The sequence below is a fragment of the Nomascus leucogenys genome, chromosome 2 (genome assembly GCF_006542625.1).
Source record: "Nomascus leucogenys isolate Asia chromosome 2, Asia_NLE_v1, whole genome shotgun sequence".
Taxonomy (NCBI): domain Eukaryota; kingdom Metazoa; phylum Chordata; class Mammalia; order Primates; family Hylobatidae; genus Nomascus; species Nomascus leucogenys.
In genome coordinates this window covers 88,859,883-88,879,463 of record NC_044382.1, presented here as the reverse complement: position 1 = coordinate 88,879,463, position 19,581 = coordinate 88,859,883, and the positions used below count along the sequence as shown (strand labels likewise).

Below are 19,581 nucleotides of genomic sequence, written 5' to 3'. Positions count from 1 at the left end.
CTTCCACAGAGCAATTCCACTTAAATAAGGAAAACTGAATTAAAAAAATTTCAAGGACCAGGAAATAATAGCAATCCCTCAGCAAACTGACAGCCTTCTATTTTGGGATGATGGTGAAGTTTTCCTGAGCTGAAAGAATATAAAAATGAAAGAGCTAATGTCTATTGAGTGCTATGTATATTACAGAAATCATAATGAGCACTTTCCGTGGATCAACTCAATCTTCACGATGGTCCTATGAGCTAGATCTACTGTCATCCTCATTTTACAGATGAGAAAATTGAGGCACAGAAGTATTAGGTAATTTGCCTGAGGTTAGCTGGCATGTAAGAGAAGGAGCTGAAATTTATATCTAGCTGTCTTATTCCAGAGCCCATCTGTGAAGCATGATGCTATATTACCTCTCCTGAAATAGATCTCGCTTGCTGGAGTGCCTAGTAACCTATTCTGACACCGTTATCCCTTATACAGAACTTTCAGGGAGAATTTTCATGGTAATTCTGACCAGAGGCAGGGCTATTATCCCGCCAGCAGCTCAGTCCACCCAGAAAGATCCCAAGGAATGGAGCAGCAGGAAGTTCTGAAATTTAAAACCCTCTCCGGGCCGGGCGCGGAGGCTCATGCCTGTAATCCCAGCACTTTGGGAGGCTGAGGTGGGCAGATCACGAGGTCAGGAGATCGAGACCATCCTGGCTAACATGGTGAAACCCTGTCTCTACTAAAAATACAAAAAAATTAGCCGGGCATGGTAGCGGGCGCCTGTAGTCCCAGCTACTTTGGAGGCTGAGGCAGGAGAACGGTGTAAACCTGGGAGGCAGAGCTTGCAGTGAGCCGAGATCGCACCACTGTACTCCAGCCTGGGCGAGAGCGAGACTCCACCTCAAAAAAAAAAAAAAAAAAAAAAAAAAAACCCTCTCCGGATGTTTGCATCTGGCTCTCTGCAGTTGGGAGACATGTCATACCTGTCCTGATTGGTGTCACAGGAGTCCCCAACCAGATCATTATCCACATCAGACTGCAAAGAGAACAGCACATGTTATTTATTCCTGGGCCTGCACGTACCGAATGTTCCAGAGAAGGCAGACCTCACCCATCATCATTGGATTTGGGGAATTATTTCTCTGGAACTGGGGTGGTGCAAAACTGCAAAAGGACAACACCATATTGGTGTAGGCACAATGCTGAATTTTCAAAAAAGCCTTCTAAAATATCAAGCTACATGGATGGGCTGCCCACACACCAGATGAGCTGATTGGAAAGGGGCGCTGGGGTAGCATGGTGGCAGGTGGAGGCATGGAACTCTGGCACGGGTCAGAGGCAGCCAGCCACAGGCATGGGGAGAAGGCAAGTTGATTTTGCTTTGCTTCTGCAATTTGAAATTCAGCCAAAATCGTGAGTGAGTCACAGAGGGCAACCATGACTCCCCTCTCTCAGGGCTTTAAAAATAAATGACACATCATACCCAATTATCCAGACAGGGAGGAGGAGTGAGAAGGGAGATGCAACACATCCCTGGCTGAACTTAATCTGAAATGTCCATACATAGGCTGTGTAGGGGTTTAGGGACTAAAGGGACACAAGGCTCCCAATGGTTAATTTCCATGTTCCGTTTTCATTTCTGCAGGAAAAGTACTTGTATTGAGCATCATAAAGCTCGTGTTACTAACCTCACAGGCAATCGACAGCCTGGGAGATAGTCCCTAGGGCTTCAGATCTCGTGTGGTGTTGATCCCACCATCTTCAGGCTCACAGTGTGTCATTTTTCCACCTCTGCTTTGTTAGGTAAGTGGCAACAGCTAAGAGGTGCTGCTGTTTTTCTAGACACCTGTCTTAAGTGAGTCTTTGCATAGAGGAATTCATCCTGGAGTTTGAATTCCCCAGTATCCTACTAACCTGGTTAGGGTTGCTGACATCAGGACAACTGTCACAGGCATCCCCAACACCATCACCATCCTTGTCCCGTTGGTCACGATTGGGAAATTTTGGGCAGTTGTCCAGAATGTTTTTTATTCCTGTAAGAAAGAAATGCTACCTTGAGTCAGGGGAATGTCACTGACTTCTAGGTGCTGGAGAGATCAGGCTCATGGTGAGTCGCTTCTGCCTGGGCCAGTGTCACACAGGGACTACCGTTTTCTGCAGTTATTCAGAGGTAGCTTCAAAGGATGGATTCTGGGAGACTTAAAAATGAAGAGCCTCAGAAGTATTTATGACTGAATTCTAATTTGTCCAAGATGTCAAGGGCTATGATAGCAACCACAAGGAGGGGATCATGATGGCTGTATGGACTGACCCTGGAGAGGGAGGATCTCGTGGGTATCTGAGCTATGACTGAGACCCTAGGGCTCTAGGCAGTGTTGTGCTGGAGCTGGGTCCATTGTGTCCCTCTCTTTTCAGTTTTGTGTTTGATTATGTCACATTGGTAGCTTGAAATCAGCAATGAGGACAGTATGGCGTTACATCACGGAAACTGGAAAATGCTACCAACTAGGTCTTTCTGTGGTTTCCTTACCAGCATATACCACTGGAAATGGGTCATCAGTTAGGCTTGCAGAAGGTGAGGTCATGTTTTAGGGGGGTGTGCATGTTCTGGAGTGGGGTGTGTGTGTGTGTGTGGGTGTGTGTGTATGTGTGTGTTGGGGCAGGTGATATTTCAAAAAGGTTTTTCCTTCAAATGCCCACAATGGGATGTGTAGTCTGTGACCCTGCTCAATGCCTTCTCATTCAGTTCTCCACTTCTGGGTCTCTCACATGTAGAAAAGATAGTGGAGAGTGAGGAAAGGTAGAAATGGGAAGGGAGATGCCCCAAAAAGACACACCCTGACAAGACACTGCTTGAAGGGGTCCTATAAAGTTTCTGGCAATGATACAGAGTCCTGGAAACATCCAGAGCCATTAGGTAGTGGAGTGGGCTGTGGGGTCTCCTTCCATAGACACAAGTCCACCTTGGGTCCTCCAGATGCAGGCCACAGTGAGCCACCCACAGCTGGAAGGCCCTGAATCAGTCATTCTATTCCTACTCTCTCAGAGAACAATGGAACAAGGTCAATTGAATCCCAAATAAAAGATAAAAGCAAGACAAATCTACCATCTCCATCCATGTCATCATCACAGGCATCTCCTCTTCCATCCCCATCCGTGTCTTTCTGGTCATTATTTAAGACACTCAGGCAGTTATCACAGGCATCCCCAAAGATATCTTTATCACTGTTCCTTTGGTCCACATTGTGAATCAGGACACAGTTATCCTAAAAGATGGAAGGATAGAACATCACTCATACTTTTACCAAATCCACTTCCCCCATTGTTATGAAGCATCAGAACTCTGGTGGCCCAAGTTTGTCAGTTTTATATTTCAAACATTTGTGAATCTTACAGGGTAAAAAGCTGCAGTGCTGTGGAATGCAGGCATGGAAACTAACATTTGGGATGATTCATATACATAGTTGACATCACAGGCTTTCTCCCATCATCCCTGGTACGTGGCAATTCACAGGCCTTCCCAGCGAAGCAGGTACCTGCTCATTCAGGATCCCATCTCCGTCAGCATCCTCGTCACAAGCGTCGCCAATGCCATCACTGTCTGCATCTTCTTGGCCAGAATTTGGCACATACTTGCAGTTGTCCTTAGGGGGAAAACGCAGTTCCGAGTGACATCCTACATTTGTGTTAAGCCAGTAACTGTTTCTGACCTCAAGACACTGTGGCTTTATTGTTGGTGGCTGTTTCACTTCATCTGAGATGCAGCTACTTTACAAGTACAATTTTAAATTAGATCCACAGAATCTCTCCCCATAGAAGATGTGACTTTGGAAAGCCACAGTGCATGTGTGCCTACTGCCACCCCACACCCCTTACCTTTTTACAGTTCCTGGCAGAACATGGCAGTTCTTCGTCAGGGTAACTGTCGATGTCCACATCCTTTCCACAGATATAGCCATCGCCAGCCCAACCGACTCCACACTGTAAAGGGAAAGCCCATCAGAGGCCTGGGAAGCTGAGCCTGGCAGGGAGCTGGTGGCTGACAAGGGCCTCTCTGCTCCTTTGCTCATTCCCAGGGGGAGGGCCCAGAGTCACTCAGCCTTGTTCGGTGGGGCTTAGAAACTATTTAATTGCACTTGAATAGTGTAATGGTTCACTATTCAAAAGATGTAAAGGGAGACTTAGAAAACTCTCCCTCCCACTCCCACTTCCAGGAACAGGCAGAGCAGCAGAAGGGAGATGGGAGGAGGGGACCCAGAAGGTCACAGGGAACTGGAAATGCAGAGGGAGAGAAAGCTGACCTGGGACGGGAGGTAAAGGAGGGGGGAGGGAGAGAGTCTGAGGAGCAGAGTCTGGGCCAAGGGAAATCAGACTTATGTGAGCACAGGTTAAATTTCCTGGCCTCACCACCCAAAATAAGGAGCTTTCAGACCAGTGACTTCCTCAGCCGCAGCCTGCCTATTCTCAATCATCCGTGCTCTCCCTCTGCAACCAGGATTTAGGAGGCAGGACTCCAGAGAAACCCTCCTGGGCTCCTGGTTCCTGCTCACTTGCCCCAGCAGGGCCTTTGGAAGGCCTGGAAGGCTGATCTAGGAGGTTAGTCCTTGACTCACTTTAATGAGGAAATATGTCCTCTAGGAACAAATACATTTTTAATGAGCCATTTTCTGGCAGATTCAATTATTTTAGTAGTCACACCAAGTTTATTAATCCTTTACCATCTGTCGTTGTGCCTTATTACAAATTCAAAAACATATTAAGAGCCCCATCACCCACCATCCCCGGGGAGTTGTCAATTTGTTCACAGAAAATGGGGATTTCAACAGAGATATACACTTGCTTCTCAATGACTGCTTTTTGGTAATAAGCCCAACCATGAGGAATTCAGGAACTTGCTGGGGTTATTCCCCCTCCGATACAGCACATTCTTCCATCTGACCTTGTTACTGAATATCTGTATTGCCAGAGAGGGCTGACTTTATTATATTTATTTATTTAACTCATTTTTGACTCTTATTTTTCCTATTTGAAAAGTGGTAGGCTCATTGTGGAAAATTGTGTATGCATAAAGATAAAGAAGCATAACTTTGAGATAAAGATGGAAAAGGGCTCCGAGAATCCATCTTGCTACTCAGGGTCGATCACTGTGAACCAGTGACTCCAGAGTCTGACGGGCCACCTGCCGAGAGCCTGGCACCCCAGGAAGTGCAGAGGAGGGGGGCAGCTGAAGTCTGCTGACTTTTCAGTACCTAGGATCCCCAGGACTTTGGATCCTTGGATTTGGGAATGGATGGCAGGAGCATGCCCTCTCCTTCACATAGGGCCCACTACAAGCTCAGCATGAGACCCATGTCAGGCCCTGCTGTGACTGCTCTACTCTCTTCCCAGCCTCCCCTCCCCAGACCAGCTCCATGGCTAGAGAATGCACAGGAGGCGTGACCATTCACGGAGCTGTCCCTGATTGGAGTGGAGGTAGACATAGAGCATGGCACCGTCTGGCCCCTGCCAGTCACCTATGGAAGACGGGAGGTTTCTCCCGGAAGGACTATGACAGTCCCCACCTCTACGTGATGGCCCACCCCCCACAGGAACGTCGAAGCAGACAGACTCTGGAAGTTGTAAGAATGAGGACAGTTAGAGATGACAGCAGGTATGTTGTCATTATACAGGCAGGTAGATGGGGCAGAAGAAGGAAAGGGGAGAAGAATGTTCCTTCACCTCCCTGCTGCTGGCTTCTGGGCCTTTCCATAGAAGGTGCTTGGGAGCTGGGGCTTCACCGGAGGCTCTGGCATCCAGGTGCCCAAGTGGACAGTGTTACCCGACAGCCAAGAGGGAGAGAAAAGGCAGCTGATGGTTAGATGGATGCCAGGCTGCTCCCCACAAACTCAGTGGACCCTGTTCCTATTACACTCCATGCTCATTTAATTGCAATGCTTTCATTTTGGAGTACTTTTACCCCGAAGCACATAGAAACTGGAGAGAGTTGGTGTTAAAAATGGAAGAGGAAAAATGATAGAGAAAGTCAAAAAACAACTTACCACGCATGTCACATCCCCCTGCCTCTCTTCAATGCACTGGGCATTCACACTGCAAGGGTTCAGCTCTGGGTTTCTGCAGTTTCTTTCCGCTTTGCATCCCCTTATCTGATCACCAGTATACCCTGGCTTACAAGGCCCACAGCGGTAAGATCCCTGCAAGGAACAAAGATCAGGTGATGAGCTGAAAGCTGTGGGCAAAGGTACAGTTTGAGCAAAGGTACAGTTAATTGTGTATATTTTCACAGGTACTCATTGCTGGCAGGAATCAGGCAATAGACCCACGCCTTCCTCTCTGCTTACATGTAAGATCATGTGAATGTTGATGAAAACACCATCAGACTGGAGGCTGTGTCCGGCCACTCAGACAAAGTAGGAATAGAAGTGAGGGAAGAAGGCTGGACTGTGAACCAATGACACTGAGTTGCCCGTGCCACCACCATGGAGGGCATAGGGGACAGGCCAAAAGTTCCAGTGAAGTCCTGGGAGAAGTTTACTCTGGGGACAGGGAGATTATCTGCTTAAAAAGCAAGTTAATTTTTCTTCTTTCTGTTCCTTGGCTCTTTTACAACGGAATGACAAAGGAATGGGTGCACAGAGAAATGCTGGTGGCCTGCATTGAGAATTTCTGATGAGGTAGGCTGAGAAACTGACAAATGAGCTGTCAGCTCTACTGCAATGACACTTCAGGGGCCAGATTTTTTTAGCTTTTATATATATAATATATATTATTACACTGCACTATATATGTAATATATATTATATATTATACAATATGTATAAAAATCAAAATTAAAATTTTCATCTTCGTTGAGGTATAATTGACAAAACTGAATATATTTAAAATGTGCAGTGTGATGATGTGATATACGTATACATTGTGAAATGATTACCACAGTCAGTTAAGTAACACATCCATCAACTCACATAGTTACCTTCCTTTTTTTTTTTTTCAGTGAGAACACTTAAGATCTGCTCTCTTAGCAGATTTCATATATATAATACAGTATTAACTACAGTCACCATGCTGTACATTAGATCTTTTTCATCTTATGCAGTTTTGTTGGCATAAAATTTACAGATCGTAAAAGACATCCATTTGAAGTATACAATTTAATGATTTAAGTCACTCACAACCTCTTAATTGCCAAATCCAAAGCATGATTTCCGATGACCTGTCTCGATCTCTCAGCCTCCCTGGCTGTGCTGTCAGCTGCTCCTTTTTCTGGCTTCTGCTCTTTTTCCTTAGCCTAGTCCTTCATTTTTGGGGTTTCCTGGAGTTCTATTTACTGTCTTCTTTCCTTCTCTCTAGGTGGCTCAGTTATTACCTTTACACCAAGATCTTGCAAATCTATTTGCAGACTACTTTGTCCTGGTAAAAGCTGAGAAGCAGCCGGGCGCGGTGGCTCACGGTTGTAATCCCAGCACTTTGGGAGGCCGAGGCAGGCGGATCACGAGGTCAGGAAATCGAGACCACGGTGAAACACCATCTCTACTAAAAATACAAAAAAATTAGCCGGGCGTGGTGGCGGGCGCCTGTAGTCACAGCTACTCGGAGAGGCTGAGGCGGAAGAATGGCGTGAACCCGGGAGGCGGAGCTTGCAGTGAGCCGAGATTGCGCCGCTGCACTCCAGCCTGGGCAACAGAGCAAGACTCCGTCTCAAAAAAAAAAAAAAAAAAAAAAAAGCTGAGAAGCAATAAATCCCCATCTATTCCTAAGCAATATAGCATTGTGGAGAAGAACTCAGGCTCTGTAGCCAACCTGGAAGATGTGTGACCTTAGTCTAAATACGTAACATTTCTTTTTTTTCTTTTTGGAGACAGGGTCTCCCTGTCACCCAGACTAGAGTGCAGTGGCGATCACAGCTCACTGTAGCCTCAAACTACTCTTGTACCAAAATGATCCTTCAGCCTCAGCCTCCTGGGGAGCTGGGACTATAGGCATGCTCCACCATGCCTGGACTTGATGTAATATTTCTGTCCCTCAGTTTCTTCAATTGTAAAATGGGGATAATAATAATCCCTGTTTATGAGGTTGTTGTGAGGATTAAAATAAGTGACTTGATAAACGTAAAGTGGTTTTACTTACAAGGAAACAAGGAATCTAGAGGTTGGATAACTTCCAAATAGTCATACACACAATCAGTAGTTCTTTTCTTGATAGTCAACTCTGGTACATCTCTCATCTTGGACACAGTTTGATAGGAACTTTCAGAAATAAAACCCATATCTGAATACTTAAGTTGTAGGCATCCCTAAGTGCTAAGCACTTCAATTTAATACAATGAAAAGTTTTGAAAAGTTTTTTTTTTTTTTTTTTTTTTGAGACAGAGTCTTGCTCTGTTGCCCAGGCTGGAGTTCAGTGGTGTGATCTCGGCTCACTGCAAGCTCCGCCTCCTGGGTTCATGTCATTCTCCTGCCTCAGCCTCCAGAGTAGCTGGGACTACAGGCACCCGCCACCAGGCCCGGCTAATTTTTTTTTGTATTTTTAGTAGAGATGGGGTTTCACCGTGTTAGCCAGGATGGTCTCGATTTCCTGACCCCATGATTGAAAAGTTTTATGAAAATAAATAATGCCATTTGGGGACTGTGTAGTCACCAGTAAAATACTGAACTATTAATATAAACTATGAAGCTCTTCACAATTTTAAAATACAGGAGTACTAATTTATTCAATAAATAGTTATCTAATAGCCTAATATTGCAACTTTGATAGAAAATAAAGAACAAACTTGGCACTTATAAAATTATTCTTACATAAAAATTACTTATAAAACCACTCATATTAAACACTATTTCAGCACAAACTTTTGCCTTTATTCTGCCAATATTCGAATATATTATGCCAACATGTTCTAGGTGTGTTTGGAAGCTATGATCTATAAACATACACTTGTTTTAATAACCAGTTCTGCTTTGATAACAACAGCTGTGAGAAATACTTACCAAAGTATTAACGCAGATCGAGTTGGGAACGCACGCTCCATTTCGACACTCATCAATGTCAGTGCAGACCTAGTGCAGAAAAGTTCAGAGAAAGTTTAGCGAGACATGCTGCTTAAATAGAAATGCAAATCTCCTTTGTTTTGCTATCTTTGTGTTAAGTGAAGATGCAGAATTTCGGGTAGAATGGTAATCTGAGGGTTATTTGTGCCATCTCCCTTGCATTTATACCAGTTTGTACTTAATCTAATTGCAAATGAGAATTGCTTTCATGGTATTGAAAGTTATTCAGAAAAGACAACTTGTGTAATTCATCCGTTCCACCACCTTTTTAGGTTAGGAAAGTTTTATTTATTTTTTATCTTGCTTGGGACTCAATGTAGTTCTCCTATATGAGGATTCTTAGCTTTTTTCAATTCTGGAACATTCTCAGCTTCCCCCGACTGCTTTCTAGTCTTTCTTTGGAACTACAATTGGATGAATATCGAACTTTCTTGTTAATATCTTCTTTTGACTCCTAACCTCTTGTTTATATGCTCCATGTCGTTATTTCTCTGTGCTGCGTTCTAGATGATTTCTTTAGACTCACCTCCTAGCCTATGAATTCCCTGCTAAGCTGTGTTTAATCTGTTTTGCCCATCTATTAAGTTCAACAATTTTCCATTGATAAAACTTTTATTTGTCTGTTTTACAAACTTGTCTGTTTTTCTCACATTGCCCTGTGCTTTTTTGTTGTTGTTGTTGAGACAGGGTCTCACTCTGTCACTCAGGCTGGAGTGCAGTGGCATGATCACAGCTCACAGCAGCCTCGACCTCCCAGACTCAGGTGATCCTCCCACCTCAACCTCCCAAGGTAGCTGAGACCACAGGCATGCACCATCACACCCGGCTAATTTTTTTGTGTGTATTTTTTGTAGAGATGGGATTTTGCCATGTTGCCCAGTTGGGGCATTGCCCTATTCTTTAAGTATGGTATTTATTTCTTTACTTTTTTATATTTACTTTGCATTTATCATGTTTCCTCATGGTAGTTTCTTTATATAAACTGCCATTTTTGTTTATGAGCATATCTTCAGTAGCCCGAATTTTGCCTGTGGGCATTCCATTGGCCCTGAATTTTGGCGTGTCTTTACAGAGTGGTGTGCCTTTGACTTGAGTCAGAGCCCTGGGGATTTCGCTTCTTCATGGCTGGTTATTATTTTAATTTTTTGGCTTGTGTTTCTGCATTATATGTATAACAGATTTGGAACTCACAACTATATGTGGTACAAGTGTGGTGCTTTGATTTGTTGTGGGCAATTTTCATTTTTGTCAACCATGTCTTAAAGCTGAAGTCAAGCTTCTTTGTTGTTTCTTAGGGCTAATAAAGGTTTCCTGTCTCCTTGTAATGGATAGGGTGGTTCTTTGAGGGTCCTGGACTTATGCAGGGGTGTTAGGCCTTTAAAAAGTTCTCAGACTACATTGCTGCATCCACTCCACACAGGTGGTAAAAGCCAGGTCCCTGTTACTAAGACCTGGACCCAACTCCAACCTCCCAGGATCTGCTGTGGCATCAGCTCTAGTCACAGTTCTGGCTTTGAGTTTTCTCTTTGTTTCTGGACACTGCGCCATTTCCTTTTATTTTCTTTGACTTTGGAATGCAGTAACATTTGCTGTTAAATTTAGCAAGGTGGCTCCCTTCCACTTCAGTTCTGTCTGCCATGTTACTGGAAATCTATTGAGAAGCACTCCTTACTACCTTACACCAAGTACCTTACGTTTCCTTGGTTTGTTCTTAGAGATTTCATCTTTAGAGGACTCTAACAGCTTCTTATCATTCCTATATGTCTAGCTGGCCTCCCTTTTCTTGTCTAAAAAATCATGCCTTCCAAGGACTTCATGATTAAAACACCTAAAGCAATGGCAACAAAAGCCAAAATTGACAAATGGGATCTAATTAAACTAAAGAGCTTCTGCACAGCAGAAGAAACCACCATCAGAGTGAACAGGCAACCTACAGAATGGGAGAACATTTTTACAATCTATCCATCTGACAAAGGGCTAATATCCAGAATCTACAATGAACTCAAACAAATTTATAGGAAAAAATCAAACAACCCCATCAAAAAGTGGGCAAAGGATATGAACAGACACTTCTCAAAAGAAGACAGTTATGCAGCCAACAGACACATGAAAAAATGCTCAACATCACTGGCCATCAGAGAAATGCAAATCAAAACCACAATGAGATACCATCTCACACCAGTTAGAATGGAGATCATTGAAAAGTCAGAAAACAATAGGTGCTGAAGAGGATGTGGAGAAATAGGAACACTTTTACACTGTTGATGGGACTGTAAACTAGTTCAACCATTGTGGAAGACAGTGTGGCCATTCCTCAAGGATCTAGAACTAGAAATATGATTTGACCCAGCCATCCCATTACTGGGCATATACCCAAAGGATTATAAATCATGCTGCTATAAAGACACATGCACACATATGTTTATTGCAGCACTATTCACAATAGCAAAGACTTGGAACCAACCCAAATGTCCATCAATGACAGACTGGATTAAGAAAATGTGGCACATATACACCATGGAATACTATGCAGCCATAAAAAGGATGAGTTCATGTCATTTGTAGGGACATGGATGAAGCTGGAAACCATCATTCTGAGCAAACTATTGCAAGGACAGAAAACCAAACACCGCACGTTCTCACTCTTAGTTGGGAATTGAACAATGAGAACACTTGGACACAGGGTGGGGAATGTCACACACCAGGGCCTGTCATGGGGTAGGGGTAGCGGGGAGGGACAGCGTTAGGAGATATACCTAATGTAAATGACAAGTTAACAGGTGCAGCACACCAACATGGCACATGTATACATATGTAACAAACCTGCACGTTGTGCATATGTACCCTAGAACTTAAAGTATAACAATAATTAAAAAAAATCGTGCCCTCTAGAACCCTTTGATAGGCAGCTAGGAAATAATAAACCCCTGCCCTTCTTCAAAGCTAATAATTTCCCTAAGGTAGTAAAAGATATTTATAGAACAACCATTTTTAAGGGCTAAAAACATCAAAAAGGATTTCACAGTCAGTTAAATAATGACCAGGATATAGTAGAGCATTTGGAAATAAGTGGAGACTGTCAAATACTCAAGTACTTTATGGCAATTTATAGCTTACATAAGAAAAAGGGGAGGTTGCTTTGGGGGATTATTTCTACTCTTAAAATCCCCTCATCTCTGAAACAGCTTCGGATTGGCAACAATGACTCTACAAAAGTGACCTAATTTTTCAAAGCTTTTGTCTCCCTGGTTCTCAACTTATTCTTCAGGACAAAATGTTCAAAGGCTATCAATAAAATAAGACTGAAATTATGCCAATAGCCATATTACCCCATTTACTGTTTTTCTAGAGATACTCTATTATCTCATCTTAAAAACTTCCTCCCTTCTAGATTTTATAAATGTAAATACTCAGAAACAGTTGAAAAACTTCCTAATTTGCTCATTTTGCACCATGACATTCCACATGGCCTTGGCTGCTCATGGAGGTAAAGGGTTATACCGAAGAGGTGGGAACCAACCACAGTTGTTTTGTTAAGATGAGAAATGAATAGAAACCATGACTTCAGCCTACCTGCTTGTTTGACTTGGCAAAACTGATCCCAACACCCTGCACCATGGGCCCTGTGAAGCCCACTGGGCAGGCGTCACATCTGAAGCCAGGAGACAAATTTATGCAGCGCACGCCTGGGTAGCAGGGATGGTATTTGCACTGGAGACAAAAAAGTTCAAAGTCTTTAGCCACACCGAGAAAACACTCTCAAACTTTTCTTCATCTATTTGCACATACTTGTTTAGTCATTTAACTATCTTTTGGTGGAAAAAATAATAAAAGGAAATAAAGGCTTCCAACTCGTTACCCACTGAATCCCTGACCACACAATCTGAGGTTGCTTTTTAGTAGGCTTTGCTGTGTTGTAGAATAATGGCACATCCATGTTGAAAGGGTCCTTGATATTAACCAGCCTACCTCTCAATGTAATAAGCCCCCTGATATTCTGACATGGAATTTGCAAATCTCTGTGAAAGGACTATGTCCCTGGACCGCTTAGCAGGCTGTTAGATGCCTCCAAAAGCATCAGCAAAACTACTCAATCAGAAAGACCTCAAGAAGGCAAAGCCAGGGCCGGTGCCTCTTCAGTACCATGTAATCCCTCAGGGCCTGTGCCTGCCTCCTGTCAAGTCCATGCTATTCCAAGGCTCTAGGGATCTTGGAGATTGGTTTTTTTTTTTTTTTTTTAAACCACTTCAACTAATGTAAAAAACATGACCACTTCCTGCCCTTTCAGAAAGAGGAAAATTCCAGCTCACAGATAAAAACCAGATGCAGTTCAGTGAAATGTATGCAGATGTTTCTCCAATTGAGGGATTACTAGAGACCATCTTAATTGCTTACTACTAGGGAAGGTAATCAGCTGAGTGTTACTAAGGTTACCACGGGCCTGCAGGAGCCCCAGGGAGCCAGTGTGCCTAAGTTCCCTACCTGCATCTCTCCCCTGAGCTTCTCCTTTCAGCCTTCCTTGGGCTGGGTGGGAGGAGAAAAGCACATTGAAGGCACATTTTGGTGGCAGCCTTGCTACCTGCTATGAACACTACTTTGCAACTGGACTGGTGATTGCCTAACCATGTTGGTTTTTTTTTTTCTTTTTTTTTTTGAGACACGGTTGTGCCCAGGCTAGAGTGCAGTGGTGCCATCATGGCTCACTGCAGCCTCAACCTCCTGCCTCAGGCAATCCTCCTACTTCATCTTCCAGAGTAGCTGGGACCACAGGTACATGCCACCATGCCCAGGTAATTATCATATTTTTTGTAGAGATAGGGTTTTTTCTTGTTGCCCAGGCTGGTCTCAAACTCCTGGGCTCATGTGATCCTCCTGCCTCAGCCTCCCAAAAAAAGTGTTGAGATTGCAGGCTTCAGCCACTAGGCCTGGCCTGCCTAACCAGGGTCTTGAAACAGTCTCTTCTGGGGCTCTGCTAGCCGGTCAAACAGCTGGTATTTGCTGGATGTGCCTCCTCTGGGGCCCTCCCTGGTCACGTTTAGTTACTCATAGGTTACAGGGCCTCCCCCTTGTTGGTGTGAGATTCCCCTCTGCTCCTTTATTTTAGGAAGCCTGAAGAAATCCATGGTGACTCCTGAAATATACCCTTAGAAAAGTCCTCCCCTTCCATATTTGCAAAAGTGGGGGAAAAACAAAATTGTAGCACAGACTACTTAAGAGAAATAACCAATGCAAATGTCAGCGTGTAAAGCAGAAACCTCAGCACTGTAGCCAATGGACCAGTAGAAGAGTTGGAAACACAGAGGAAAAATGACAAATGCAGCCATAACCTTGGGTCATGTCTCCTTCCGCCGTCCCTGTGTCTCAGGGTCTCCAAGCAAGTGGTTTTTCGATGGAGCCTGGAGGACAGCCCAAGTCAGCCCTTAATCATCAGCTTGGCTTCTTTTTCTAAAAGCTGCAGGATGAGGAGGATACTTAGGGATCCCCTCCCTGTCTAAGTGAACTTTTACCTCATCAACATCAATACAGGTGATCCCATTTCCTGTGTAGCCCTCGGGGCAGAGCCCACACTGGAAGCCATCTCTGCTGTCGGTACATTGGACACCTCGGAAACATGGGTTGGAGTCACACCGACGAGGTGGGCGTGTTGGCGGTGCAGGGGGCGCCGGGGGCACCACTGTGCTTGGAGTTGGAGACTGAAACTTGAGAGGACCTAGAGAAAAACAATCATCCACAGGCGTATTCACCGCCAGGAAGATATACGGAAAGCAAAACAAAATTTGGTTTCCTATTGAACTCTTCCTCCATCCCCTCCAACTATGTGGTAGACCTTCAGAAACTGCGGTCAACACAGCCTCACCACAAGCCCTTCATCAGCCTGCATCATCCGACTCAGGCGAGCCCGTTACTAGAAAAGCACTTACCGCAAGCCTGGCATTCAGCTATGGTGTTTCGCAAAAATGATGTTTCCTTAACCTTTAAAAATGAGAAGGGGAAAAAAGGATTGAAAAGGAATGCCTGATATCATCCAGGAATGAAAGAATCCATGTGGAGCTATCTATGTAACACTTTTTTTTTTTTTTTTTGTGACAGTCTCAGTCTGTCGCCCAGGCTGGAGTGCAGTGGCACAATCTCAACTCACTACAACCTCCGCCTCCCGGGTTCCAGCGATTCTCCTGCATCAGCCTCCTGAGTAGCTGGGATTACAAGTATGCACCACCATGCCTGGTTAATTTTTGTATTTTTAGGAAAGACGGGGTTTCACCATGTTGTTCAGGCTGGTCTCGAACTCCTGACCTCATGATCCACCCACCTCAGCCTCCCAAAGTGCTGGGATTACAGGCGTGAGGCACCGCACCTGGCTCTCTGTAACACTTCTTACAGTGGCGTTAGCAGCCCTTGATGGCTCCTGCTCTGCTTAGAGCCATGGTGTGTTCATCATGAGTTTGGCCCCCATTTCCAGAGAACTTCCAGCACAGCCCTGGTGTGCGGGGCTGCGTGGGCCCCCGGAAATCTGGTTCAGAGGCCGCCCCCATGCCTGGGCAGTCCTGCAGCTCCACTAGCTTGTGGGGAGCTGCTCTGAGAAGACCGGGGCTTTTCTGATGATATGTCCCGCTTGTTACCTGCTGTCTCAGAAGGTCCTTCACCTCTCCCAGGAGTTGGTTTAATTGTGTCATTTGACCCAAAAACTGCCGGTTAAAGTCCCCTGTAGGAACAGCAAAAGGCAAAGAGTTTTCAGCCAGTGATGGTCATTTCTAAGTGACTCAAAACCAAATTATTCCCCAGGAAATCATCATGACAAGATGATTCAAAAACCCAGAATATTTGAATTTAATTTGGGGTAATTTCTTTAATTCAGCTAAAAAAAATAATGATAATAATGCCACTGACTAAGTCTAAATTCATGTGAATCATAAAAATAAAAGCATAATGAAAATATTCCTTGCCCTGGATTTTGTTCAAGAGCCCGATTTTCATAGATACGTTTTGTTGGGCTGCTCTGTTGACAGTCCCACTTTTCGGTGATGGGACTCAGCCTATTCAGGGTCTTTGGAGTTTGTGTTGATGAAGGTATGCAAACTGCCCAAGAGCCCACACCTGTGCCTGTGGCAGTCAGCGGTTCACTCTGCTGCAGGAAGCAGTCTTGCAGGCTGGCCACCTGGAACAGTGAGCCTCTCACCACCAGCTTCAGCTCTTCCAAGAAGTCCTGGAAGAAATCACATTCATACCACAGATTGCTGACACTGTTAAAAGCCAATGTGCTTGCCTACTCACGCAATTTTCATAATCAAGTAGTCCTGTATACTTGGACCCTCTGACATCTTACATAATTTTGTAGGATCACATTTTTTCCTAAAGCCTGCCAGCCCTATCTTTTTGACTAAAGTGAATATGTAAGTAGCCAGTAGCCTAGGAAAATGCTGGCATTGTCACCAAGAGGGCTGAGAAAACAAAAGGCTCTTTTCCTACATGGCAAAGGAGTTATTTTGTGACAGGAGCCTCTTAAGAATTGTCTGTAATTTGTTTATGGAATTTAGATCATAATAAATAAGGTGTTAACCCCAATTTTAAGCAGTATTATTTTTTGGATGTCTTGGCTCAAGGGTCTAGAAAAGCCTCTGATTTCTTTGGATATGAGAATGAATAAATGATATCTTCTATGATCATTAGGTAGTTGGCATCATATTTTTACATTACGGGTTGATATTATTCATTGTTAGTCAAAAAGTCAATTTCCTTGCCCTTTTATCTTGTGAATTCTGCTTGCAATCACTTTTATTATATCTATATACAACAAAACGTTTATGTTAACTGCCAAAGTCATCATCCTTATTTTAGAAATGAGCACAACTAAGGATTTTCAGAGGAATTCTGCTTTTTGATTTAGCTAAGATTTAGGCAACATGTGCTGTTTAACACATATTGTATTGGACATCAGACTATAATCTCTGCAGTCAGGAAAATGACTGGCTTTGCCCACCATGGTAGCACTAATGCCTAGAATGTGCCTATTTGTTGACTGACTGAATGAGTGAGTGGGTGACTAGGAGACTGAGCCACTGTGATCACTACCATGGTCTAAGGAGGTAGAGCTTCTGAGAAAATTCCAGTAAGTACAGTTTCTGATGACTTTGTCAGGGCTGAGTCCTGACTTTTAGAAATTGACTTATTTGGTGGTGAACACTAATTTCTGAAATGAGCAGTGACACAATTTCTGACTGTCATTCTGATTATGTGTGCTACTTTGGGGATGCAGAAATAGAGTTTAGCATATCTTTCTATTTTTTTCCATATGTAAATCTACATTAAAAATCTCTCTATAGATGACTGAAAAACAAAAATCCCCAAAAACCTTGGATTTTAGCTTTCTTGGAATTTCCGATTAAAAATGCCTCCTGTTGTTCAAGCGCAAAACTTCTAGGATCAGATTCATAGTTTTTATATTACTATCTAAAACTGCACAGCATTCCTACTTGCAATGGAAATTATTGTTTACACCCTGCTTCTCTGTACAAAGGACTCAGCGTAGCTTGTAACTAAAGCATATATTAATATAATGAATTAACAAATGGAAAGTGAGGATTGAGAGGTAGCAGACAAAAGTAATGTGGGCCATTATAGATGAACATAGTTACTGATTTGACATTAGCTTATATAGTGGATGAAATTCAGGAACTTTAACCAGTTATACGTTATTGGAAAGGACAAAGAATACTAGTTCTTTATAGAAAACAAAGCACTGCCTAGCACAAAATTCTAAAAGAAATGTATGCGGCAATTTCTACAGCAAGTGCAATGACAGAATAATAAAAATACCATCAACATGGAGTAAAACAGAAGACAGAGGTGATGGTATCTTAAGACCAAATGCAGCTAAGCTAAGCTCCCTTTTGTTAGTGGACGTTCTGACAAGACCTGTGAAAATGCTGTTATGAAAGCTTGGCAGTTTCCAATCATTCTTTTTTATTTTCATTATAGAAAATTGAAAATAGATAATGTCATCACCCTGAGGTAGTTATTTTTACTTCTGCCCTTCCTTTCCAACGTTACAATTGTATCCAGAGTCTCTACTTATCATTGAAAGCACAAGCTCTCAATTTTGGCATCACATTAGAATTGGTGTTTTAAAAATATGCTGATGCCCCTAGCATAAAAATATGCTAGGCCCCACCTGACAGATTCGGATTCAGTTTGTCTTAGGGGCAGCCCCCTATCACTTGCTTTTCAAGCTCCCCAGGTGATTCTGATGTGCAAGCGGCATTAGACCCACTGACCTGCAGCAGGAATTTCTCAGGACACTCCTCTGCGCTCCCTAGGCACTGGCAGCTCATTTTTCCACTTCAGAGAATGGTTTGTGGGTTCCTACCTGTGGCTTCCTCTGGAAAGTCCTCAATTCAATGGTCTCAGGTTTCTGGGAGGGGCCAGCAAAGGCCCTGGGGAGATTGTGAATGGAATCCACCTGGATGCAGTCCAGGTAGAGCTCTAGGGAGCCCGCCCCTCGCTGCAAATTGCTCAGCCTCAGGAGGATCCTGTGCCGCCTTCCGTCTGCCAGCTGCAGGTTGTTGAAAACCACCAAATGCACCTTCCCATCGTTCTTCAGGTAACGGAGGATGGCTGGAAGCAAGCACAGGTCAACAAATGGTGTGATAAGTGGAAGAGGGGGAAGTGGAGGGTCAACAAATGGTGTGGCAAGTGTCCTGTGCTGAACAGCCTCCTGGTTAGAAGACTGGGTTGCTGGACGGAATGTGAGTGAGAAATAACCACAAATATTGATTCACCATCTTCTGTGTGCTAGGCACTGTTTCAGGCACTGGGAACCAACTCTCCTCCTGAGAATGTTTTGTGTTGATGGAGAAACAGACAATATGTGGCAAATTTGAAAATAAACAATACAATTCTCATATAGTGATTAGTACAATGGGCAAGCAGAACCCCATCTGAAAGCAAAGTAAACTCTATGTAAGCTTAGAGTATGAATCCATTCATTCACCAAACACTTGCTGAGCACTACCATGGGGCTGGGGGCTGTCCTTAGGTGCTTTAAATACTTGATTTCTTCCCTTTTTTTTTTTTTTCTTTTAAAGACAGGATCTCACTCTGTCCCCCAGGCTGCAGTGCAGTGGGATGATCTCAGCTCACTGCAGCCTCTGTCTCCTAGGCTCAAGTCATCCTTCTATCTTAGCCTCCTAAGTAGTTGGGAGCACAGGTGTGAGCCACCACACCCAGCTAATTTATATATTTTTTGTAGAGACAGGGTTTTGCCATGTTGCCCAGGCTGGTCTCGAAATCCTGAGCTCAAGTGATTCACCTGCCTCGGCCTCCCAAAGTGGTGGGATTACAGGTGTGAGCCACTGTGCCCAGCCTAAATACTTAATTTCTACTCACTGCAACCAAATGCAATTGGAATAACTGTGGATGAGGAAAGTGAGGCTCAGATAAGTGAAGGCACTTGCTCAAGGACATAGGAAGCGGCAGGACTAGAATCTGAACGTGAGTATGGTTCATTCCATGACTAAAGCAATGCTAGGCACGCACAGGCCTTAGTCAGCACACATCAAATGGA

At 43.8% G+C, this 19,581-nt stretch overlaps 1 protein-coding gene across 4 annotated transcripts in view; it reads right to left on the bottom strand.

The window, feature by feature from the left end:
• The window catches only part of THBS4 (thrombospondin 4), a 93,902-nt gene that overhangs the window by 8,974 nt on the left and 65,347 nt on the right, over positions 1-19,581 (bottom strand). For all 4 annotated transcript variants that reach the window (XM_030800646.1, XM_030800650.1, XM_030800633.1 and 1 more), the window contains 13 exons: positions 18,385-18,632; positions 16,116-16,224; positions 15,641-15,723; positions 14,942-14,993; positions 14,528-14,730; positions 12,594-12,731; positions 8,961-9,029; positions 6,018-6,170; positions 3,856-3,960; positions 3,516-3,623; positions 3,086-3,245; positions 1,894-2,012; positions 963-1,015 (listed from right to left, as the gene is read on the bottom strand). In XM_030800646.1, coding sequence (XP_030656506.1) covers positions 963-1,015; positions 1,894-2,012; positions 3,086-3,245; positions 3,516-3,623; positions 3,856-3,960; positions 6,018-6,170; positions 8,961-9,029; positions 12,594-12,731; positions 14,528-14,730; positions 14,942-14,993; positions 15,641-15,723; positions 16,116-16,224; positions 18,385-18,632 — 1,600 coding nt within the window. The remainder of the gene's footprint in view (positions 1-962; positions 1,016-1,893; positions 2,013-3,085; positions 3,246-3,515; positions 3,624-3,855; positions 3,961-6,017; positions 6,171-8,960; positions 9,030-12,593; positions 12,732-14,527; positions 14,731-14,941; positions 14,994-15,640; positions 15,724-16,115; positions 16,225-18,384; positions 18,633-19,581) is intronic.